This window comes from Hylobates moloch, unplaced genomic scaffold (assembly GCF_009828535.3).
Source record: "Hylobates moloch isolate HMO894 unplaced genomic scaffold, HMol_V3 SCAFFOLD_3, whole genome shotgun sequence".
Lineage (NCBI taxonomy): Eukaryota > Metazoa > Chordata > Mammalia > Primates > Hylobatidae > Hylobates > Hylobates moloch.
Genome location: NW_026652278.1, coordinates 155,511,971 through 155,537,515, shown reverse-complemented (window position 1 = coordinate 155,537,515; position 25,545 = coordinate 155,511,971). Strand labels below are relative to the sequence as shown.

Sequence of the window (25,545 nt, the reverse complement as noted above, 5' to 3'; positions counted from 1 at the left end):
GATACTTTTACTAGTCAGGCTGTAAAGTATTATTATTGAAGAAACTATTTGAAATTATTCTGTATTATATCTTCCAACAATTAAATCCATATTTTCTACCTTAACTTCATATTAGTAGTTTTTCTGTCATAATTTGCAGCTATGAAATATATGCATGTGGATTTTTTTAGAGAATCTAGGGTCCATTGCTATTAGTCACCTTATAACCCTTTTTCAGGGATTTAAGCATTATAAATCTTGAAATTAAGTCATTCTGAATTTTTCCTCTTTCTCACCTTATGGAAATATAGAAACACACGAGAGAGACTCCTCTCTTGTTTACTTTGTTCAATATGGCCATTGTCCCTCTAAGTGTATTTCAGAGGGTCCTTTTTGCAGAGTCTGAGGTAACAGGGCATTAGTTACTAACTTACTAAAATAGAACTTGGGATGATTTTTGTCTAAAAATAATTATTCCATACATACCTATTACTAGTTTCTCCTGAGTCTCACATAGAGGAAAAGGAGGTCAGGTGTCATAGGGAAGAGGTAAAAGTTAAAGCATCTCTTACCAGCTATTGGGTTGCTTGGACATAAAGGCAACTTTCTAAAATTCTGTCAAAGAAGCTAAAAACTAAGTTCAAATACTCATCAAAAAAACAAAAACAAAAACAAATTAAAAAACAAACAAACAAAAACCACCCAGATATCAAACCTTCCCACTGAATTATTTCAAGTGGGGTCTGAATAGCATAGCCTGAAGCAAATGCCAAAAGCAGCCATTTTCTCTTAAAAACATGTTAATATTCCTCAAATATTTGAGAAAACTGAAGTTCTACAGATTTGGCTATCCGTGCTATGTGGCTGTGAGTATGCTGACCTACTCCTAAGAGCCCATAGGGTTCAAATAATTATTGAACATGAGACACAATGAATATTTCATAAACTGAATGATAATTTCTTCTCGTGTTCTACATTTAGTAAAGCTTTACCATTTATTCAACATCTGTGTTTCACTCCGGTCAAAGGGCTTGTAAAATTTAGCTTCACCAAAGTGATTATTATGTCATAATTTATTTTCTCTTGATGATTATGCTATTCAAATAATAATTTTCCTATAAAAAATTTCTCTAAGCTTTGAAAAAAATCTATCTACAAATCATTCACTTAAGTGGTTGTGTAAATGTATGAGTGTAAATTTATGTGTATAACTTAGAGAAGAAGTTTATTTGATTTTCTAGTGGGACATAGATATATTTGCATACTTGTTTAAAGTGAGTTGTTAAACAAACAAAAATTGGAAAATAAGTTTAATGCCTTCATGTGGCCCCATGAGTTTTCTTAAAATAAACTGGATTTTGGAACTCTTTCACTTTGCACGTTGGGAAATTCACAAGCACAGCATTGACTCTGAGGTATATTTTGTTGAGAATTGTATATTTGCTTTTAAAATTTCTTTGCACTTTCAAGTCCAAGATTGAGATTCTATGCTTTGAAAGTTAGAATAGTTTGTAAATATTTAAAAAAAAATAAATTTTCCTTGGAGTGGTTGAGTTGATGTCTCACTAGAAACCAAGAAGGCTAGAAATCATTTTCTATTATTTCATTTTTTGGCTGTGTTAAAATAAGATGTATTTTAGATATTAATATGTCTAGATTGCTTCAAATATCTACATTTATCATAATACTATAACAAATTTACCTCCAAATTTCAATGGTATCACACAATATAAATGTACTTTTTACATATACGTTAAACTAGTAAGGATATTCTCAGGGTCGGGCAGTGAGGTCTCTTTTTCGTTGATTTGGGGAATAAGTTTTTTTCTATTTTGTAGCTCTACTGTTTCTTAGAGCAGGGTCAAAAAGTAGACCTGTGTGCAAAATCTTGCTGACAGTCTTTTTATGTAGGACATGAGAATTAAGAATGGTTTTTGTATTTTCAAAGAGTTGGGGTAAATAATCAAAAATGAAATATTTAGTGATATATTAAATTATATGAAATTCAATTTCATTGTTCATACAAATGTTTTATTAGAACACAGCTATGGCTGCTTGTTTATGTATTGCCTGTTCTATAAGCATGCTTGTAGAATTTCCTTCTCTAGCCATGCCATAGTAATATATAAGCATAGATATTTATCTCTCTATATATCCACTGACATTTGTGGGACAAGATTACCATATAGTTATATTTAATCTATTGCTGGGAAGTGATTAAAGTACCCCAGGGAGCCCCAATCCTCAATAATGCTAGTGTTACTTTTATCAAATCAATGTTAAAACAAATAAACTTCTAACAAGAAAAACAAATGAGAGTAAAAAATGTCATTATTTTATCAAAAGTCTATAACAAGTTGCACTAGATTAAGTTGCCCATTTCAGCTTCCCTTCAATATGGTGGGAAGACAGTGGCTAACTCCTTGGCAGCATTTTCCAGGTCGGTTTAATTTAGCCATGAGAGTCCACACCCTGGGACCCACTAACCTTTTTCTTCAGCCTAGCAATTCCACTTACCAGCCATGTGTTCAGCAAACATGATAAGTCATTAGTTATCTTTCTATGCCTTTCAGGCATTGTTAGTGAGGGAGTTAGGAAGTGTAGACAATTCTTAGCCTGCAGTATATTTTATGACCTCCAGTGGGTCAGAAAAAAGCTGTCAGAAGGGCAAGAGAGACTGTGGTGAGCATTTTTCAAGGGGAAATTAGCATGAGTTTGTAGATTAAATGGATCTTGTTATTCTAAAAAGTCACGTGACAAACCAAAAAAATGCAGTAAATTAACAGTGTTCTGAAATGTTTAAAGTATTTTTTAAAAGACAATATAAATTACTCTTCCACTTACAGTTGTGAAGAGCCAAATTTTTAATTTCCTGAATGCTCGCTTCCTAAATGAATAATGGAAAGCATGCTAAAAATTCTAAAACACGAGGCAGAAAAGAGTCTTTGATAGGCTGAACCTACCGAAGGAGAGAAATTATGTTAAATGCTTTGTCATGTTCCTTTATATTATGGCATAAAATAACATTTAGGAAAAAAAGACACTTGTTTGAATTCAGTGGCAAGTTTATTATTTTTATTGTATTCTAACTGACTGGCTTTTAACATGGCAAGTTAATGTCAACCTTGGATGTCACAAATTTCCCAATTCCATGACACTAAGCCTTGTGCTACTTTGTTTCAGCTTTCCTCCAGTGACCACTACTGCTAAATGCAAAAGAACAAAAAGAAAACCCCATTGTCATTAGCCCCTGCTCTAACAAAATTTAGGGTCAAATGAGGCATGTTGATACGCCCGCCATTTTTAATTTTTAATGAATAAAAATGGAGTCTATTGTTTTCTACTCTTTACAACTTTAACCCTTATGTAGTGTCTGAAAATCAGTAAAGTATAAAAAGTAAAAATGGTGCTGAAATTCACTGGGAAATCAGATGAATTTAAATACCTTTTGTTTGGGATCCTACAGTTGGTCTTTACTGACAGAAGAGTCAGTTAGACCTGGCTGTGGTTTGTGATTAAGACAAAGCATAGTTGGGAACAGTCTTGTGGCTGCTAATGGGCAATGTATGAGTCCCAAAATATCATCATGGACCATACATTTTTCCATTAGATGTAAAAGAATTGATTAGACAGGGCAAAATATACTGTCTATGTGAATTTATGCATGGGATTAATTATGACATCTCTCCAAACTAGGGACTCCATTCCTGAAGCTTTTTTGTTAGAGAAATAGAATCTCTCTTCTCTGGGTATTCTTCCTGTTGTGAGCTAAATGATGGCCCAAAAGATATGATCATATCTTAGTTCCCATAATCTATGAATATCATCTTATAAAGCATAAGAGTGAATAACTATATGTGCCAAAAGATATGGTTAAATTAAGGATCTTCAGAGGAAAGATTTATCCTAGATTATCAGGGTGAGACCTAAATGTAATCACATATATCCTTATAAGAGAGAGAGAGGGAGTTTTGACACAGACACAAAGAGGAGAAAGTGATACGAAGATGGAGTGGAAAGTTGTAGCCGTAAGCCAAGAAATGTCAATCGCTACCAGAAACTGGAAGAAGCAAGCACAGATTATGATCTGGAAACCCCCCACCGGGAGAGTGTGGTCCTGCCAGCACCTTGATTTCAGTCAAGAGATACTGATTTTAGACTTTTAGATTCCTAACGGTGAGAGATTAAATTTCTGTTGTTTAAGTCAGCAAGGTTTTGGTAAGTTATTACAGCAGACATAGGAAACTAACACATCCCCCAATCTTAGAAAATCTATTTCTGGAAGTGTGATCTAACGAAAGGAAAAACAGGCATGTGATTGGGCAAATTGCACAGAGGTCAGAATGCTTGGTATGTTGACTCCAAAGGATGCTGAGATTAAATTCAACTTATATGAACTATCATACTGTGATTAAAATGACATCTTTTACTGCTCTGCTGCTTCCTGCGTGCTTGTAAGTGGAGTTCAACAGAAGTTAGAAATATTTGTAGGCTACAGAAAGTGGTCTTTGCTCTAAGTGGATCCATAATCTCCCAAACTTCAGTTAGAGAAACAGCATAAGGAAGGAAAGTGTAGGTATTAGGCGCAGATATGTCTCCTAATGTCATGAGAGATGTCATTAGAGCACAACAGGGACTCAGAATTAGGGGAGTTTGAATATAAGTTGGGTTACATAGGAAAGATGACCATATGGGTGACTGTTAGAATTGGCAAGTCATATAAAAGCATAAGGGGAGTCAGAAAATATTTACGGAGTAATGGCATCAAAGTCAGGACTTCAAAGATGAATATAACTTCATGAGATAGGCTCTATATTGTACCTATCACTTTCTGTACTATAAAAAATCCTACTCCAAGCTACTCCTATTTTTTTGTCCACAAATAAATTCTGATTCCCATGAATTTAATGACTCTATCCCTCCGGTGCCACTAGAGTGTGAAATGGTTCCTGAATATATTGCAGGGCAGCGGTCTCCAAACTTTTTGGCACCAAGGACCAGTTTACAGGGGAGTGGGGGATGGTTTGGGTATGAAACTGTTTCACCTCAGATCATCAGGTGCTAGATTCTCACAAGGAGCGCAACACCTAGACCCCTCGCGTCCGCCGTTCACAATAGGGTTTGCACTCCTATGAGAATCTAATGCCACTGCTGATCTGACAGGAGGCGGAGCTCAGGTGGTAATGCTGACTTGCTTACTGCTCACTTCCTACTATGAGGCCCGGTTCCTAACAGGTGACAGATACTGGGCCACTGCCTGGGTTTTGGGGACCCCCATTGTATGTTTATGAGCAAATAAATAAACTACCTAGAAGGGCACATAGGTACTATTTGTAGGTTAGAAGATGATAATTTATTGGGAGAGATAGTGATGGGAATTTTAATGGCACCTGATTCAGTTTGTAGAACATTTATGTAGCTGTAACTATAAGTAATAATATATAAGTAACAATAATAAAACTGTTTTTGAAAGGCTTTTTTATAGTCTTTAATATATAGTATAAAGTATTGAGATACAATTTCCAGGAGAACAGTTCCTTGGCTAGTGAGTCTGCCCCTACTCCTGGTTATACCATAAAGAGTCAACACGGGCCGGGTGCATGTAATCCCAGCACTTTGGGAGGCCAAGGCGGGCGGATCACAAGGTCAAGAGATTGAGACTACCCTGGCCAACATGGTGAAACCCCTGTCTCTACTAAAAATACAAAAATTAGCTGGGCATGGTGGCATGTGCCAGTAGTCCCAGCTACAGCAGGCTGAGGCAAGAGAATTGCTTGAACCTGGTAGGTAGAAGTTGAGCTGAGATTGTGCCACTGCACTCCAGCCTGGCAACAGTGTGAGACTCAGTCTCTAAAAAGAAAAAAAAAAAAAAGAATCAACACACGCTTGAAAGTATACTCTTCCAGGACAGGAAACAAATACAATCTGATAGAAAAATGCTATAGGATAAAACATTAGGCTATCTTTTAAATTGTATTAATTACTTGTTAACTTGAAAAAATCAGACGTGATTGGGCAAATTGCTGTACTTGAAATACAGCTGTCAGAGCTAATGCAGAGTGGAGGTTGCACACTTAATCGTTTGTTTCATCCTGTAAATCAGACTCAAGCAAAACATGGTAGTTTCTTTCTTTTTTCTTCTTTCTGCAACTTTCCTTTTCCAATAAAGCAGTAAGCTAGGAGAAAGGCAATGGTAATGACTTCCACAAAGAAAGTCTGTGAAGGAAAAGCTGTGTTTTGTTTCCCTGAACTTTGGATGGTCTTTAATGACGGTTTACTGAAATAAAATGCAGCATTTAATTGTTAAATGGCTCTGCTGAAGCTTTTAGATCTATTTTTAAAAGCAGCTAAAACTATTGGCTTCTGTTAAGAAAATTTTTTAAAAATTAAAAGAATTTTTCACAATCAAGACATTTATATATATATATAAATGTGTTTTCGATAGTGAAACAGAATATTTTTCCATGTCTTTTAGGAAATGTTGCACTGTTAGTCATTTTCTTTTGGTAAAATATTTTTCTCACTTTAAACTGCATATCTGTCACTGTTATTTTTAAAATGTGAATACATTTTTCCAAATATAGAATCTCCTTGATATTTAAGAATCACATTTTTATGAACTCAAATCTTAGTTCACACTTTGCTCAATGCTGACACTATAAGCTAGTGAAGGTTAAAATAGTAGCACAGTTAATGGTTGAAAGCTTGTTTTGTTTATGAACATTAGTATCTTGAATGAAAATAAATATACCTGTCAAGGCAAATTAAATAGAACCAAGTCATACCTTAGTTAGTTAATCCTTTTACTAGTTCAGAATCTAGATTATGATATTGTATTACTTATTTCATGCTATATAAATTTCAGATTTAATTAGCCAGGAGGTATACTTTCCAGATACCACCTTGTATTTTGGTGGTGATAAAGATTCCAACTAAAATTTGAGGTAGTGATGCTGTCATTTTTAACCAATTACGTGAACGGGTCTAGAAATTTATGGAATATTGGAATGTGGTTTTCCATTATATTTAAAATTTTATATGTATGCTTATGGTAGGAAGCATAAATGGCCCAATGAAAAGGATAACCCTGGAAGTCCGTATTTATGAACTGTATGCACCAGAGGCTTGATAATTAAGCTCTATCAATTTACTTTTCCCTAGCCTCACAATTTAACAGCTAATACACACTGTATAAGATGGTTAAAATGATAAACAATGTAATAAATATATCTGTCACATAAGGCTGTCAGCATACATGTAAATCTAACCTTATATTTATTTAAATACTTGGTTTAGTTCCTAAATAATGCATTTTCATATTATATTGATTTAAAAGAAAAAATAACTTTGTAACACTTCTTTCAATGAAGATAACTATACATAGCTTTTAATCAGGTAATTAATTTGTCACACGCGAGATTATGAATTCTTAATCTGTTGCCTTGCATTTTGCTGGAAACGGGTTTATAAAGATTTCTTGTCCATTATAACTCCTGGTAATGACTCTTTGTATCTTATACAATGAAGATCATTTGCAGTTGAATATACCTTTTTAAATGAAGGGGTCTTTAGTAATTGAAATAGTGTGGAATTAAGTATGTGGAAAGAGTATGGACCTGGATCACTACAATCTGAATTTAACATCATCTACATTTTATACATTTCAAAACTATTTTACTCATTCAATCTGCTGAGGGTCAGATTGAAAAGGAGAGTGGAAATATGCAGTCATGTCATTTGTCATGATGCCTATTGAAATTTTGAAAGAGTTTATTGATGCCTTCAATAATTACGAATATGCTCACCACTTAAAAATCATTTACTTGACAGCATATATTATTCAAGTATGATAATAACTGGATCTGTTCAAAGAAATTGGTGCTCATTATAAATTATCCACTTCTCTTTAAACTCTAAATCCTGATGTTTAATTTAAATGCTCTGTAAAGCATATACTTTAAATCACTGATTGCTTTGATTTCTTGATAACTTTTCTACATCATACTAGTTGGCCTCATAAGCACAGTTCATGTTGAAAATTTATTATTACAATCATTCTTTAGATTGTGTCTTAGTTTGTGTTGCTAAAAAGGAATACCTGAGACTGGCTTAATTATAAAGAAAAGAAGTTTATTTGTCTAATGGTTCTTCAAGCTGTACAAGAATCAAGGGGCCAGCATCTGCTTCTGGTGAGAGCCCCAGAGTGCTTCCACTCATAGTAGAATTTGAAGGGGATCTGGGGTGTGCAGAGATCATATGGCCAGAGAAAAATCAAGACAGAGAGGCCGGGATCTGGGTGTGCAGAGATCATATGGCCAGAGAAAAATCAAGACAGAGAGGCCAGGCTCTTTAAATAATCAGATCTCACAAGAACTAATAGAGCAAGGACTCACTCATTACCATGAGGATGGCACCAAACCATTCATGAGGGATCCACCCCTATGACCCAAACACCTTCCCCCAGGCCCCACCTCCAACAATGGGGATCAAAGTTCAACATGACATTTGGAGGGAAAAAACATGCAAACTATATCAGATTGTAGTTAATTTATCTTAGGAATAATTTTAAAAGGTATTTTTCATTAATTACTTCTCCCACTGTATTTTAAAATATGTTTAAAAATTTTTTTTTGTGAATTTCAGTCCTTCAAAAATATATAGAGCAAATCAGGTTGTTATTCATATTGCAGAATAAGCTATGTCAAATGATTTCTTATATAACATCCATTTTATAGCAACATTGTTAATATTTTCTTTTATAAAGTATTTTAGTCTACAGCCTAATCATATACCACCCTGAACCTATCTGACCTTCTGATCTAGGAAGCTAAGCAGGGCTGGGCCTGGTTAGTATTTGGATAGGAGGCTGACAGAATACTTTTTTGCATTCATAGAGTATATAGCTTACTTAAAATTTATTTCTTATGGTATTTTCCTTTAATGCTCAAATTCCTGACATACAATATAGAAATCATTTAAAGTAAAGAGTGTTCACTGTAGATTTCATAAGTTCCATGTAGGCCTTTCCAGCTTTTATATAATTTTCTCACACTGAAAGATAATTTACTGCAGTCAGCTAATAGCATCTGTCCTTTGCTAAGACCCATGGCAAAATGTAATAAAAGTAGCCTTCTTTCCTGAAAAGTTATGACCAATAGGGAAGAAATCATGACTTGGCAGTCATATCTGAAGAAAGAATCCTACCACAACTCTGGCAGAATTTTAAAAAGCAAATGATTTGGGACATGAAATAGTAGGTGTATTGAGTGCAGAAGAAATATATCAAGTTACCATCAGTTGAGATATTCGACAGAATATCTCTTCTCACTTGAATATTGTTTTATGAGATTATAATAAAATCCTTCTGTTAATAATTAAATTAATATTGGTATGTATTAGTTAGTTTTCACACTGATATAAAGAAATGCCCGAGACTGGGTAATTTGTAAAGGAAAGAGGTTTAATTGACTCACAGTTCCACATGGCTAGGGAGGCCTCAGGAAATTTAACAGTCGTGGGGGAAGGGGAAGAAAGGCACCTCCTTCACGAGGCAGCAGGGAAGAGAAAATTGAAGGAGGAAATTCCAAACACTTATAAAACCATGAGATTTCATGAGCACTTACTCACTATCACAAGAACAGCATAGGGGAAACCGCCCCATAATCCAACCACATCCCTCCCTTGACATGTGGGGATTACAATTTAAGATGAGATTTGGGTGAGGATACAGAGCCAAACCATGTCTCCCCTAAGGTAAATATATAATGCATAAATTGGCATTTTATTCTGCTTGCATGTTTAGGACCTTAAGAACTGAGACTTTATAATATATGATAGCAGATGCAAGAAATACAAGGTTTAAGAAAAATATTTATTTTGAGAATCAATGTGTTTTGTTATACCATTTATTTTTATGACTTATTGTTCCTTCACATTGTAATGCAAATATTATTTTATTTGTAGATAGCTTTCGTGGAAATTATGCCTCTTTTAACACAACCACATTTTATTTCCTTTCATTCATTGGTTATCATATGACCGGGCTCCCTCCATGTCTTTCATTTGCTACTTGAGACAGCCCAGCATTGCAACTTCAGCATTTCTGGCCCTCTTTTTTAACATCCAACCTCATCCTTCACCCCATAATGATATATTTGCTTCACTTGTTAACACTAAATCAAATCCTAAAATCATAACATGTGACCAATATGCACTATCTATGCTTGTAACTTTTGCTAAGCATCTTCATATAAGTAATTTTATTAAAGATTTATAGACTCATGGATTACTCAAGATCAAATGATCCATAATAATGAAACCTGTCGTTGCACAAGTGAAGAAATTAAGAATGAGGGAGGTGGCTGGCTTGCCAAGGCTGATTAATGAAATGGGCATATGTTAAATTTAAGTCAAGTTAGAATGAGAGGGTTTTTATGGTTTTTGTTTTTTTGCTAACCATTTTGGTAACATCATTTACCCTCTTTCAGAAATCAATGTAAATCCTGAAACATGGAAGTTTCGTTCAAATTATTTTGTTAAAATGAACAACATGATTAACTTAAACAGAAAACTAAGTAGAACATAAATGAGTAAATGAATGTAGCAGCAATGAACATTATAGTTATTAGGAAAATGAGACTGTTGAGCTTTCATATGAGACTGATGCTAGAGACATACTGAAGACTAGAGTGAAAGTTAAATCATGAATACAAGATAATAGTTCAGGTGGTAAGAAGATAATATGATTCAACTGCCGAGAAGTGAGTCACCTAAAAGAATGCTAGCAATAGTATGAATTCCTCTTTAATTATTAGTTTAATTTTCCACCTCTGAAAAACATAATAATATTTATAATTATATGAAACTATCTTAGGGCCTTGAATCTGGAATCTTTAAAACGAATGATTCTGAGAAAAAAAAGAAAATTTGAGTTTATTGTATGTTATTCAATTTGCTTCATTTCCCTGGGTTCAAAAATACAATTTCTTGTTCCTTAAGGGAAGGGGTGTGACCCTGTATAGGATGCAGTTATAAACTAAATAAATTTTAACTCAGATTTTTAGAATTGAATATTTTTTTGAAAAAATAATTCTCTGAAAGTCATACATTTATTCCAGTGGAGCCACTGTTGGAAGACCAATTTCTGAAAATGTTCAGAGTTTTTCAGCCAGCTTAGGTTTTTTACTTCATTAATGGAAGCACGTTGTATCACCCTATTTGTTAATAATTTAAAATAACTAACTGCAAATGACCTTTGGTGTATCAAAAAATTAGATGTATGCTCAAAGGTTAATCTTTTCTGCACACCTAGAATATTCAGAATAATGTGCCTAGTTGTGCTCTTCCCAGATCTAGTTTCTTACCTGCGGCATTCCTCTTGCCACAGTTGCCAGGCAACCATTCTCATAGCCTGAGCCAAATACACCTTTCCCTAATAATGTTGCTTTGCTCATCTTCACCTATACAATGACTATGTGACTTCACGTCTCTCTTAGAAACATGTTGCTCTCTCTTAAATGGGGCCTTGAAAATATAATTAAAAACCAACCAACAACAGATGATTTCTGTGTATATATAATTCACATATGTTTACATATTATACATCATACATAGGTATTAAATTAAGTGTTAAGTTTTTAATGTTACATCTTCATCTACTTGGCTAATTTTTCTAAGAACAAAACAAAAATTTAAATAGACAATGAAGAACACTGATTCTGAGAACAATCTCTGATGCCAGACCAAACACATTCTGAATCATCGGAAATATTTCTTTTTATTATTTTAAGTCCTGGGATACATGTGCAGAATGTACAGGTTTGTTACCGAGGTATACACATACACGTGCCATGGTGGTTTGCTGCACCTATCAACTCATCATCTAGGATACATTTTTATAAAAGGAGTCTGGAAATGCAAAAATCTCTTCCATGATGAATAGTGATATTACAAATAGGTGGACAGGTGATATCACATAGAGTTGGACTTCTATAAATTTGTAGAAGTACTTTTATATTCAGATAATAAGACTAAGAAATGCATCTGTGTATTGTTCGTGATTATATTTCACTCCAGCAAATCCTGACCAGCATCAAAACTAAATAAAAAGTACCATTTTTATTGATACACTTTAGGAATATGAACATGTTTATTTAGTGTTCCGTATGGTTAAAACTGGAAGGAATAAGAACAACTAATCTTGTTTTACTTCAAAATTTATTTTACAAGTACATTACAATTTTACTTTTTAAGAGCTCATTTCAATTTCACAAATTTCTAATAAATCTTCAACCTTTTTTATTTTTATTTTTTATTTTTTGAGATGGAGTTTCACTCAGGCTGCAGTGCAGTGGTGTGATCTTGATTCACAGCAGCCTCTGCCTCCTGGGTTCAAGCGATTCTCCTGCCTCAGCCTCCTGAGTAGCAGGGATTACGGGCATGCGCCACCATGCCTGGCTAATTTTGTATTTTTATTAGAGACAGGGTTTCTCCATGTTGGTCAGGCTGGTCTCGAACTCCCAACCTCAGGTGATCCGCCCGCCTAGGCCTCCCAAAGCACTGGGATCACAGGCGTGAGCCACCGTGCCCAGCTAAATCTTCAAATTTTTTAAAAATTTACTTCTAGTTATATTTATTCTTTAAATTAAAATTGAAAGATTTTCTAAGTCATAAATGTTATAAGAGAAATTTATTAATACAACAATTTTTAGTTTCCAGATATCATTAGGGTTTTTTAAGTTATATGTATTAGAAAAGGAGAATGAGATGAAGTAAAAAAGAGATACAGAGATGGGATATAAACCTAAGTACAAAGGACATACACATCCTATTTTTTTTTTAACTACAATCCTCTTTTGCTCTAATAAAATACTTTTCACTGATTAGAAGCCCAAATTTGCTTATACTTTCTCCTAATGTATCTGAAGAGCAAATAATTTTGCATAATTTCATGTCTTGTTTGATTACACACAGTGAAAGTTCAGTGCGAGTAGAACGTTTTAATTTTTTAAAATTTCTTTCTGCTACATTTTTGTAATTTATAAATCTTCAGTGTTATAGAATAGTCCAAGATTTTCCAACCATTGTTTTATTTCTCACTAGGGTATCGTGCCAACTGTTTTTCAGGAAAAATTTGCATGTTTATTTTCTCCCATTATATCTATTATAAGATGAACTTTGTAGCAAAGCAAGGTTTTAATGTGGTCTTTTGGCAGAATGTACAAAACTGAAATAACAAGAACATATTTGGAACTATGATAGGCTTCATGACAATCTTTGAGAGAGAGAGAGAGAGAAAATAATTAATGTGTAATGCCCACCCAAACTCTGGCAAAATTTGAAACACATAGTTCAAACTTCTTTCCTTACAATGAAAGTCCTTAAAATGTGTCTTGATAGTCTTTTGGGACCACTATTTTGTAGGTTTGACATATTCATGGAAAGAAAACAAAAAGCAAAAAGAAAAAAAAGTTTCTGGTAAAATATCTATTCTCATCCTGACACAGGCATCAAATTACTCTCTCTATAAGCAGTTGTAATAAATGAATATTGATTTACTACAGGACTTTTAAATATTAGATGTTTTTATATGAATTCTCAGTTAATTTTTTTTCTAACTTTCAAGCCATTTTCCTGACTCTGTGTAAATTGTTCACACAAATAGGCAAAGGAATAAAGCAATTTAACCAAAGTGGGGAAACAAACAATTGTAAGTGTAGGTAGCAGAAGAGAATGGATTTTTTTCAAGTTATTCTATATCAAAGACGCATGGATCTATTTTAAGACACTTTTACACAACAAAAGGAGATTTGCTGTCCCTAAACCTAGCAATTTGGCTTTCTAAATACTGGTAAATGCTGGAAAATTGTAATTCTTTATTTCTGTTTTCTTTAAGAGTAAGCCATTCTTACTTTTAGGCACCCAGTGAATTAGGGGTCATCTTTTTTATATTGTTCCTAATGGAACATGAGGACAGCTTTTAAGAAGGTGCCAAATGTGTGAGTCCTTCATTGCTGAGCAAGTGTTGCTTCTGTTTCTGAGGCTATCAAAAGGGTTCACATGAAGAAATACAGCTATCATTTATATGTGACTAGCAGAATATATTTAAGGAACATATTCTTGTTTTATTAAAGGCAAGCCTTAAGATACAAATCAAAAGATTATAATGAAAAATATGGCATGAAATAATAAATTAAAAATGAGAATAGTTTGTTGATTCTAATGTATCTTCAGGAGTTGGAATGTCAGTGTAGGAGAGGAATGAGCTAATATAAATGTATATTTTAAAATAAATATGCTTAATATGCTTGCTTTATTTTTTTAACAGGATGAAAGAAGCAGGAGTAGACCATAGGCAGTGGAGGGGTCCCATATTATCCAGCTGCAAGCAGTGCCCAATGGTCTATCCCAGCCCTGTTTGTGGTTCAGATGGTCACACCTACTCTTTTCAGGTAAAGACACCTACAGTTGTTTAGTATGAAATAAGTGATGCATACTTATTAGTAAATGATTAAAACTATTGTTTATCCCATGTGATAATTCAAATTATTCATTTAACTTATAAAATAAATGAATAATCTCACTGGTTTGGAATATGATTCAATGCATATTTGTTTTTTCTGTATCAGAATTTTTAAGGTTTGAAATACTAAAGCTATGAACCCTCAGATATCAAAGCCAATCTTTCCTTTGTTGCTACTATGAAAGAGGTCAGAAATGTTAGCATGCTGTACAATAGCTTTAGTGATCAATATTATTTTAACAACAATAAATGTGCTACAATCTGTCATTAGAATTACTTTTTTTAATCTCATATTTTATCTCCTATATTATCTCATTTAAGCCACCAAAAAAACTCTATACCAGATGAAAAAACCAGGATCAGAAAGGCAATTTGACAAGTTTCACATATTTAGTTGACACTGAAGCCAAGATTTGATATAATCTCTGATTCAATGCCTTTGCTCTCTCTTCTACACTGTTGTTCCTCCCAATTAAGTGTCCCATATTGTTAAAAATATTTTGGGATTTTTACAATCTTTGCCTACATAAGACATTGATAAATTTCCTTAGCCTATGTAACAGAAAGGAAGGAGTTCAGGCTCACTGTCTTTTATCTGAAACCCTAGGGATTGGATACATTTAAAAATTTAGATTTAAAAAATATATACAGTTTAGAAAGGTAGTGTAGCATATTATGCAGTGTCCCTAGAAGGAGCTTACCCTATAATTAAACTATTAAGCCAGGTGCAGTGGCTCACGCCTGTAACCCCAGCACTTGTGAGGCCAAGGTGGGCAGATTACCTGAGTCAGGAGTTTGAGACCAGCCTGGCCAACATGGTGAAACCCCGTCTCTACTAAAAATACAAAAATGCATCACGCATGGTGGTAGGCATCTGTAATCCCAGCTGCTCAAGAGGCTGGGGCAGAAGAATGACTTGAACCAGGGAGGCGGAGGTTGCAGTGAGCTGAGATTGCGCCACTGTACTCCAGCCTGGGCAATAAGAGCAAAACTTTGTCTCAAAAAACAAAAACATATTAATACATTTTTAAGCAACAATTTAAATATTCTTATTAAAGAGTATACATGAAACCTATAAATAACCTTTCTTTAGTTCATATCTGATTGTGCTTACTGCAAAGTTTTTTCCAGAAATTTTACCTTTTATATGCTTTGGTTTTGTGGATACCTGCTTATGAATCATAATTTGTCTGAGCAAATATTTCCCCAAAACTTCCACTTGCCTTTTACAGTTACAAATCTGGGCAAGTGCACTACAATGCTCTTAATTAATTCAGTCACTAAATACATACATAGTACATACTAGGTGCCAAGTACTGTGTATCCTTAGTAAAGCTGTCATATGTCTACCTGCTAAACTTTTATAGATGTATATAGAAGCAGAGTTATTGCTAGGAGAGGAGTGTGTCAGGGGTCCTTTCAGCATGGTCTTGATCTTGGTGAATTTAACATGGTATAGGTAGGGCCTTGGCTTTGCAAGTTTAGTGAATTCCTGTTGCCAGTACAAGGGAGAGTGAATCTATCTCATATTATAAAATTCTACATGGAAATGATGTATAAATCATTTTGCTGATTTATTGACTTATAATGAAGGATGCAGATTGTAATATTCAAACTGATAGGAAGAACTACAGAGGAAGTAAATTTTAATCCTAATTTTATCTGGTGAGTGTAGATGATTGAACAAATTGAGTTAGTGGTAGAGAGATATGAAAGTTTTACTGGCATCCACCTAAGTAGAAGTATGTCTTTCTCAACATTGGAAATATGTGCCAGAAGTACTGATATGTTTGTGCCTAGGGTGTCGTCATCCCCAGAGAGTGCCAACAGAAGTCTACTGGCTTCTGCTGACATTTTTGGGACTCTTTTGAGGTTGCTCCTAGCAGGTGATCCTTCCTTTCCCAATTTAGCTTCATAGGACACCAAGTTACAATTATAAGCGGAATTCTACTTGATGAGACTTCATTGATGATGTTAGAGTTACTTAGCATATAAGAAATAGCCCTCATATTCTCATTCAAGACTAAAAGCACACATTATACATAGATTCATTCAGGTATATCTTCAGTTTCATGGGGTTTCCTCATTGTTCTCCTTGGGCATGAGGCACACTGTGATACCTTGGCTTATAAATCATCTAATTTTATTAGTATTATCAACACAACCAATCTTATAGATAATCCATATTTGAATTATTATTTTAATATTTATTTACATAAATGTCACTTTTAACAAATGCTTTTTTTACATAGAAAGACATTACAAAAAGCATGCTTCAAGTGAATATGGGTCTTTAATAACCCTAAATCATCATTTTAATTTCTGTTAATTCTAATTTAACTTAGTGACTTTCCCACTTTGAACCATCCATCCTAATCTTAAACTTTTGCATTGACAGCAATGAGACTGAGCTATATAAAACAATGAAAACTAAGTAGAACTCTCAGCCCAGTAAAAATTTAGGTGAAGCTATCCTTACTAATCTTTTTTTAAGAGTTTATTTGATTTGAATCTCAAATTAAGGACTTCAACATGTTGGTGTTTTTTTGTTTCCCCCTCATAAGAAAGTATTGCCCTAGGCTATTTAGCTACCGGATCAAGAACAAAGACCACAGAGGCCAGTACCTTCTTATAAATGTCATTTTATTATGTTCCCAACATCTGCTTATGAGAGTTGAAAATAGAATATAGGTAAGAGATCACAAGATCTTTCTTCTGGCTCTTGGATCACTAAATTTTGTCAATAAACTTGCAAATTATGACAGGGCAGATTTAAACACGTTTGAACAATAATGATGAGCTCCAAATTCTAAGCTCAGTAGGGTCCATGAAGCTCCTTGCTTGAAGTTTTAAATCCTCCCCTGAGTAGTCCTGATATGTTAAAGATTAACCAGAAGCCAGATATGATGAGTCTTGGATGTGGGGCCCTACATTCAGTGTGGAAGTGCAGTCTTGCTCTGGAAGCCTTTCCTATTCATCTACTGAGTTGTTGACCCATGCATTGATACAAAGGTTTTTTTTTAATACTACAAATAATATTCCTACAAGTTCTATTTTAGACCCACAATGTTTGTTCATTACTTTCAGCTCATTTTATAGAGAGGAGATTATAAATGATATTTCCATTGCACATCTTAACTGGAGGTGAGATCATTACAAAGTACAATAGGTGCAGGAGCTAGGGGATGTGGTGGGAAAGAGGAATATCAGAAGGTACACAAAGAAAGACTTTAGCCAAATGACATAACTAAGATATAATTTTGAAAGGTAAACCTCATTATGCAATGTGACCAATTTTGAATAATTATTTTATTTGAGTTCAAGCTTCGAAGTTAATCAGTGTTTCTAGAAATCCTCAGTAGAGTATTTTAAAAATGCATACACAAAAAGAAAAATGAACAGATGAGGAACTATGGATAAATAGGCTTACTTGAAAAAATCTTGGGACATTTGTGATTTTCATAAAAAGTATTTTTGGAACATTGCCTTTTTTTCTGTTAAGAAAAATTATTTACTTTCTTTAGAAGCCTATTTAATCTTTCTTTTTAAAAGAACCAGTGTTCTCTGAATTCTTTCAAATTCAACAATGCCAGAAAAATAAAAATATAGTCTGTTCAAGGTTGTTTGAGAGGTAATCATTCTTGAAATTGACACAAAAGATGAAGGCCTTCATTTCTTTACTTCAGGCAAAGTCTATTTTGATTGTATTGTCAAGCTGCAGTAAGAACTAGGAATTGTTCTTCAATATACCATTTATGTTAGATCATGGATGTATTTCTCACTTTGTTATGTAAAATGTACGTTACATTTGCCGTGAGCACAAGTCAATAAATAATATTAACCTTTTAGACTTGAGTAGAACATGTGTAATATAAATTCCCTGAGGACAACAGTGGATGATTTTAAACTGTTTTCTATCATATTTAGTGATGCACTGCTTGGCAATTGAACTAAACAATCATGAATTCCTTAGAAATTAGTATTGTTCATAAAATTGTGTGTGTGTGTGTGTGTGTGTGTGTGTGTGTGGTTTTGAAGGAAGGCAAATATAAAGCTTACCTATTTTAGACTGCAGTTTTCCAAATCCAGCATAGAGATGCTACGTAGTTAAATTGATTTGGAATGGGGCCCCATGAATTTGAATTTTTAAAACTCCTCATGTGACTTTTATGTGTAGCCATGGCTGAGAATCACTGTGCATCCCTTCAAATTATTGCCTTTGATTACTTAAATAAAAGGTAGGGGTGTGTGTGTGTGTGTGTGTGTGTGTGTGTGTGTGTGTGTGTGAACAATAACATTAGCATTAAAGGGGAAGGCCTAATTTTTTTATGACAATTCAAAACCTTTCTATTTTAAGTTTCAACATGCTACTATAATGTTTTAACCTTTCTGTCATTTATTTTTTCCATATTTGAGGCATATTCTTACTTTCTCTTAATAGTTATTAATTCTAGCAACTATATGAACATTTTGAAAAGTAGATAATTTCTGACACCTAATCATGAGAAGTTTGATATGTTACACTTTTTAGTATTTAGTTGTTCTATCTTCTTTCCTCTGAATATTTAGAGCTGAGATCATTTGATTTTGGAAGATCCACTGTCAGAAATGGATGTGCACTCTTTCTATTTGACTTGCTTTTCCACTTAGGTTGGGTTTCACTTTTGGCTGAGATATGCCAACTCGATCAATATTACAGCACCAGAACATTATCATGATCATTCATGGGGATACATTCTTATTACAGCACTGAACATTAAAGGAAATAATATGAATGAACTTTATCATAAAATTTCAAATTTAAAAGGAGCTTAAAAGAACATCTAGGACAAACTTCTGTGCAATGGAGTCCCTGGTATGAAATCATATTCTGCGAGGTTAACCTCTATGTTTGAGGAGTGTTCTAATTGTCAGAAAAGCCTTCCTCTCCTTACGTTAATTTTGTTTCTAACACTCGCTATCCTTACTCCCTGGAGCCATATGTTGAAGCACAAAATACATCCTTTCTTGTCTTCAGTTACTGGGAAAAATGTGAATTCTTATATTTGCCACTTACAGTGAAGCAAACAGCTAAAAGACACTCACAAAGCAGCTTCACAGGTAGGAAAAGAACTCATTTTTGTTTGTTTGTTTTGTTTTTTTCAAATCCCTGATTGGTCATTGACTTGATCAATGACTGGTGCCTTTGAATAGAGGTTTCTAAGAGAACACAGGGTACATTGCTCCAGAATACCTTCACCCCAATCCCTTTACTTTTACATGCGTTTCTAGATACTAAGTTCTTTTCCTAATGCTCTGATCAATGTTTCCCACAGCTTGGTGCCAGTGGCCTATCTGTGGGGAAGGTATAATGTAATGAGTCAGAGGCACAGGTGCCTGGTTTTTGTCTACCATTTACAATAACTTGTGTTTTGATATTGCAATATGGTAACCCATGGCCTTTTCACTACATTAACTTTCATAACCTCATATATACACGTGTGTGTGCATATGTATAATGTGTGTGTACGTGAAGCACAGAGAATTTAAGTCATTTAACCAGTGTTACTCAGCTAAGTCCAGAGCCCATGTTCTTAATTGCATTTCAATTTTTTAACGTAAAATTGAAGCAAATTCATTTTTTAAATTAATTACCCTTCATTTTTTTTCTATATTGCTACACATGATGTGGTGACTACCTTTATTTGATTCACTAAAAAAAAAATAAAAAAATAAAAATATTTGGCTTTTAAATTTATTAAGTTGTTTGTTTCTCACTGGATTAAAGCCTGTGATATCAGATTAATGATAAAAATATATTTTTAGATATTATGCATGATAAATAAGCCTAACTCATCAATTTTCTATGATTATTACTTGTTGCAGAAAACAATCTTCTGTGTCTTCTAGAAGCTTTAACATTTTAACTTTTAGGGTTAGGTCTATGATACTGATTAGTTTTTGTGTATGGTAGAAGGTAGGTTTTTTTTTTTTTTTTTAATGTAGCCAACCAGGCCAGGTGTGGTGGCTTATGCCTGTAATCCCACCATTTTGAGAAGCAGAGGTGGGAAAATTGCTTGAGCTCAGGAGGTCAAGATAAGCATTGGCAACACGGCAAAATCCCGTTTCTACACAAATTTTTTTAAGAAGTAGCCAACCAGTTGCAGAATCATTTATACCATCTTACTTCATTGGATTGCTTTGATGTCTTTGTCAAAAATGAAATGGTCCTAAAAGTGTGGGTCTGTTTCTGTCTTTATTATGTTCAGTGAACTATTTGTCCTTAAGCCTGTATCACGTCTACTTTGTTGTACCTTAATGCTGACTTTTGAATTCAGGTGCAAAGTCCAACTTTGTTATACCTTTTTAATATTGCTTTGGTGTTTATCCTTTGCATTTCCATATGAATTTCAGAATCAGTCTGTCAATTTCTATATAAAACAAGCTAGAATCATTTTTTAGATATTGTGCAGTACTGAATCTTCAAATCCACACACTTGGTATATCTCTCCATTTAGTTATATTTCATTAATTAATGTTTGGTAATTTTCAGTATAGAATTTCGTAAGGCTCTTTATTAAATTTGTTAAGTACTTTTTTATTAGTACTATTGTAAATTTAATTTTAATTCAGTTTTTAACTGTTTGCTGATAGTATATTGTTATATTGTTAATTTTCTATACTGACTTGTATATTGCCACTTTGCTAAATTCACTTATTATTTCTAGTAATGTTTTATAGATCTCTCCAGATTTTTTTCATATAATATCCTTCTCCATGAATAGAGGCAGGTTTATTTCTTCCCTTTTTATCCTTCGATTTCTTGCCTTAGGTTTTGGTTAGGACTTCCACTACAATGTTCAATACATCTCCTTGCCTTAGTCCCAATTTATAAGAAAAGCGTTCAGTATTTTCAACATTAAGTATGAAGTTACCTATAGATTTTTGTATGTAAAAAAGTGAAAAGTTTTAATAGCGCTTAAGCCCATGTTAATGAAGTTTTCTGTAGCCATCACAGAATAGAACATATAATATCAGTGTCTACATCTTTTGTTACTATATACTAAAAAAGGACTAACACCACATATATTCATTTGTGGAATTTTCATGTTAACTTTTATATCTTAGAGATCTTGCAGTTTATAAACAGTCCATCTAGTTTGTATTTATAAGGAACCTATTTATCTAAAAAATCCTAAACTATGTAGAACATGTTTAAATATACATGTTCTTTAAGAGAAGTGTAATGATAATAATACTAGGCATATACTAGTTGTGGTAATAGAAGTTCTAGTAATATTTGTAGTAATTGCTAAAATAATTGTACAATAATATCAGTTAATATCCTAAATATTTTATGTGTAGTAATTTAATCTTTCAAAAAATGTGCAAGACTTTTTTTTTAGCATAAAGCTGGTGAATTACAGTGCTGGAATCAAAGCCCAGTTAAGCTCACACACAGTTAACCACAGCACTGTACTGTGCAATAAAACTCTCAGCAAGACCTTAATTGATGCATTTATCACATGTGAATTTTACCTGAATGATGTCCTTTGTAACATTAATTATTCATCACCTTGCCAAGGAAAAAGAATATGGGAGGCGATGGGAGAGATATAAAGAAACCATATATATTTCAACTCTTCAAAAAGATTGTAGAAAAGTAAATAGGTTACCCATGTGTATCTGTAAACCAACCTCTTTTTATCCTCCCTATTTTTCTCCCCTTCTCAGACACTAATACCCCCAATTCTACTCTCTACTTCCAGGGGCTCAAAATATTTTTTAACTCCCACATATGAGTCAGAACATGTGGTATTTATCTTTCAGTGCCTGGCTTATTTCAATTAATATAATGTTAGTCATATGTAAAGATAACTATAGCATGTGCTATCCTTACTATGTTACTAGAAGTTATTTCAGCTGAGTTACTCAAAAAGTTTCCAGGTAATTAAGTACATGTATGTACAGCACCTTTGGAAGAGCTCTGTATTCTTTTTGGCAGAGGCACCCAACTCGTATCAACAAACAAAATATTCTTTTAAAAAATTAACATATCATGATTGCATAATGTGTGTTAATCAGTATTCTAAATTAATGTATTAATGAATGACTCAATTAAGCTAATGCATTAATTTATATATGCATTAACTTCTTAATTTTAACAATGCTGTAAGATATATAACATACACTAACATACACTAATATTGTTCCCATTTTAAACATAAGAATTTGAAACAGAGATTTTAAATAAGTTCATAGGGGATAGAACTAGTAAAGAGCAGGACTAATAATATGGCTATGAATAAAAATATAGATTATATAAAAGTAATAATATAATAAAATGATTTTGTATAATATGTAATTAAACATGCTAATTTTATATCAATAACAAATAATACACAAATGATTTCAAAATTAATATGACAATTATTTTTCTAGATAAAGAAAAAATAGCATGCCATATATTGTATCTATCTATATCAGTTTATAATCATTTGCATTATAAAATAAACACAATAGAATGTGGCTGTCGTATCATTTTTAGGGTATCTCAGCAAATTATAGTTTTTCCCACAGTCACACTGGATGTACTCTATGAGCACTGTATGTTTTAGTGGCCTTTAACCTCTTCCCACCCTAAATGCACTCTACCAAGAAAATTAGTCTTGTTATGTGAATTGACAGTGGATTAAGTATGTTTTTGTATCTGAAGTAAGCCAAATAAACAGCCAAATGAAACTAGAAGGTAACAACACTAATACAGAAACTGAGACAGGAAAAAAAAAACCTATCAATAACTAAGATCTGGAAATATTAAGATTAATGGCCTGTGAAAGAATGGTAGAGTAGGCTCGATATGAAAGCACAGTGATGTCGATGAATCAGACAACCCCTCTGAACAGCTGTGCCTCCAGTGAAAAGAAAGCGGGAAATATTTGTCATCAGGCACTAGGAATCCGAAAAGTAACCTACAGGTCCTTGCAGTAGCATGGGGTAATAATACCATTATTATGGTACAATGTTTGATGCTTTTGAGCTGCTGTTGCATGGGTCTGGTGTTCTGAATTACACTACATCTGAGCAGAGGTCAGGCAAGCCCAAAGCTGAGAACATTTAAGAGATTTCATATAAAAGTTCCCCCGAGACTTGGAAGCCTCAATATATACTTTCTCTGTAGAAATCTATTGTGAATTCAAACTTCTAAGGAGTCCACAGAGTTCGTTCTGCCAATTCAAATTCATAAACAATTTATTTAATAAATTTTAATATTTATTAAATTTTTAATAAATAAAATTATAAATTATTTATAATTTATATTATAATTTATAAATAAATATAAATTAAATAAATATTATAAATAAAGGGGCACACTAATACAATACAAAAAAACTAATAAACAGATAAATCAAGCTAACAGGAGCAAGAGTGAATAATGCCAACAGCAAGAACAAGACAAGATTTGTATTTTAAATATTTAAAATTCTAAAATTGTTAGAGACAAATTATTAGTAACAGACATCAACTGTATAATATATATTAATGTGTGAAACATTTAAACATTTAAAAATGATATTGAAATATTCAAGCAATACCAAACATAATTTCAGAAAAAATTACTCAGCTTTTAAAAGAACCAAATAGCATTTAATTAAAATATTATTTAATTAAAAATTAAGTCAATAGATTAAACAGCAGATTAGATGAACTTGAAGATAATGAACTATAACATATATATGTGAGTGTACATGTATATGTATTATGTATATAACGTACAATAATAAGCTGTAATATATGTAAATATCATGTTACATGTGTGCAATATATGCAAATATTATATATATTATATATTTATGTACATGTATACACATACGTGTTTCTGAAAAACGACCCAAAAAGGTAGAATATATAGACTATAAAGTAGAATGAGAAAGTATCAAAAGTTTAATCTGAAATATAGAGAGTAATCGGAAGTAATAACACAGAGAAAATATTAGAAGAAAATTTAGTTGAGAATTTTAGTTGAGAATTTTCCAGAAGTGATGAAATACATGATTCCACAAGTACAGGAAACACAGTGGATACCAAGTAAGATAAATAAGAAGAAACCCTAGTCTAGACACGTTACAGTAAAGTGAGAGATTACCAAAGTAAAGTCCATCCAGACAGAAAAGCCATATTACCTACCAAAAATATTGTACCATTATACCAACAAAAAGCATCTCAGCAAGATTAATGTGATTCAGAAAATGGTGGAAATGTACACTTAAAATATTGAAAGAAAATTTTTAAAATTCCAAAGCGAGTATTTCAGAAGGAAATACCTTCTAAGTCCATTTGCTACATAAACATCCTTGAAAAGAGTGCACAGAGCAAAAGCTGTCAGCGCCTCTGATTGCGTGATGTGCAAAAATGTGAGTGAACCCAGGTGATCTGCCTCCAAACAGTATCTGCCCTTTGGTTCCACATCTTGGCTTCTAGAGAATGTTCCTCTACGTAGGCCGCTCCATCAACAGGTGTTTGAACCAAATCTGTTCAGTTTATCTCATGTAGCTTTTAATTAAGGATATCATCAAGAGAACTCTAAGTAGGAGGATGATATAAACCTGCAAGTAAAATTTATCTCAGCAGTGTCTCCGACCCCCCACTCCAAGGTCTCAGAGCCAACCTCCTAGATACATCACATAAATCATCCCGATCTACCTTATACATCCAAGGTGGCTTTTGCCTTATGTTTTTGTCTTGGGCTTTCTACTTGGCCTGTGGAATTAAGTCAGGTGCAGCAGGATACACTAGTGATTGCATAAATGTCGCTACTTGACCTACAGAGAGGCATCTTGGACAACTGTGTCATCCAAAATATCTGCTCAGTGGACTGTGACTGACCTGAATGCCTTTCAGAAATAATGTCCTGTCATCGACCACTTCACTTCACAAAATGTGTTAGTGAAACATTTATTATCAACTTTTCTAATTGCAAACCTCCTGTTACGAAAAGAACTGCCTGCAAGGTGTCCATAAATGATGAGCCTGGTGTCCCACTGATGTGACTCTGCAGGTGGGAC

General features: G+C 33.5%; 1 protein-coding gene across 6 annotated transcripts in view; it reads left to right on the top strand.

Moving 5' to 3' along the window:
- Positions 1-25,545, top strand: part of SPOCK3 (SPARC (osteonectin), cwcv and kazal like domains proteoglycan 3) — a 501,843-nt gene that overhangs the window by 330,377 nt on the left and 145,921 nt on the right. For all 6 annotated transcript variants that reach the window (XM_058436862.1, XM_058436863.1, XM_032148876.2 and 3 more), the window contains one exon: positions 14,306-14,429. In XM_058436862.1, the coding sequence (XP_058292845.1) occupies positions 14,306-14,429 (124 nt within the window). The remainder of the gene's footprint in view (positions 1-14,305; positions 14,430-25,545) is intronic.